Source organism: Plasmodium cynomolgi (assembly GCF_000321355.1).
Source record: "Plasmodium cynomolgi strain B DNA, scaffold: 0850, whole genome shotgun sequence".
Taxonomy (NCBI): Eukaryota; Apicomplexa; class Aconoidasida; order Haemosporida; family Plasmodiidae; genus Plasmodium; species Plasmodium cynomolgi.
The window spans coordinates 1-1,554 of NW_004193079.1; the positions used below are offsets into that span (position 1 = coordinate 1).

At 24.5% G+C, this 1,554-nt stretch overlaps 1 protein-coding gene across 1 annotated transcript; it reads left to right on the forward strand.

Moving 5' to 3' along the window:
* Nucleotides 1-256: 256 nt before the first annotated feature.
* On the forward strand, nt 257-524 carry PCYB_005940 (hypothetical protein; the record flags this gene model as incomplete). The annotated part of the gene is made up of 1 exon (XM_004228015.1): nt 257-524. A coding segment is annotated over one exon (268 nt), but the record flags the coding sequence as incomplete, so codon positions are not given.
* Nucleotides 525-1,554: the final 1,030 nt, after the last annotated feature.

Below are 1,554 nucleotides of genomic sequence, written 5' to 3' on the forward strand. Positions count from 1 at the left end.
ATAATAATAGTAGTAGTGAACGTTAATGTAAGAAATGTAAAACCGATCATGTTCTTTTTAGTTACACAGATTGGAAACAAAGAAAAGAATTATATGAATACTACGTAGATATTGATGCAATTATATCAACCCCTAAATTATTAAAACCGGGTGCGATGATTATTATAAATATGTTTAGTACAAAGAAAGGCTCTGTGAATGTTTTAAAAATCCATGTTCTATCTCCTATAATGTTTAATGTCCAAATTTTTTTGAGGAATGTAAAGAGTACCACCCAGAGGAGATATTACCTGAGTTTATATGTTACCAGGATATGCTAAAAAAGGAAAATGAGAAAGCGCAAGCACATGCACAAGATCAAACACAAGCAAAAATTCAACCACAAAAAATAGCATCTTCATCCCTTCTCCAAATAAGTTTTACAGAAACTCCTGATTCTATTACCTCCAATGGTACAAAAGCTGGCAATGCGTTCCTTGGAGTAATGATAACTTCTATGACCTCTGGTGCTTTATATAAAGTATGAGCATATTTATTTATTACACACAATTTTTGTGTTCTTGATAAGTGCATACGCATTACATGTCTATTTACAATTAATAAATATGTTATGCGCATTTTATACTATTATATATGCTGGTTTACACCCTTAGGAAGAATGTACGTAATATATTTGGATGGAACAATAATAATATGAGAAAATAAAAAGGAAGAAACAATGAATTATTTGATAATGCATCAGAATCTTTTAATTCATATTTAGAAGAGGAACATTATATTTGATAACATTCTGCTTTATAATTTTAATTCAAAATTGTTAAAAATAAATATTAATATAAAATAATATCATGCAGTACTAAATTTTTCTGTTTACAGAAAATCATTTAATTACCACAAAGAATAATAAATAAAAAATTCATGTATTAATAGTATAAACACAAAAAAATAACATAAAATATATATTGAAAAATTGAACAAATTAATGATCATTAACAAGTTTAAATAAATAAAAAAAAATATAAGAAAATTATTCACAATAAATAGATAAGATTAATGTATTTAACTTTTTTACCATTAAATACTCTGTAACAAATTGTTTTATAGCCATGTATAATATTATTAATTCTACAACATAATTATTAATATAAAAAAAAATAATTCTGTAAAATGATTTAAGAGTACACTCCGTAGAACCTTATCATAATATAAATATACAAATCATACTTTTCGTTTTATATATATTTTACAGTTCAAATATATCTTTTATACTTCGTTAAAAATAAAGGTATACATATATAGATCGAGAAAATAGGAAAATATATTTTTTATTATATCATTAATACCTATATATTCTATAAATAACTATAAAAATAATATTATTACGAGTATGATTTTATATACACTTAAATAATACCCATAAAAAAGGAAGCCTGAACCCTAAACCCAGAGTCCTAAATCTTGAAGCCTAAAATCTGAACTCTAAGCACTAAACCCTGAAAGAGAAATAAAATTATCATTATAATAACAAATGGCTCATTGTTTTCATAAGTATCC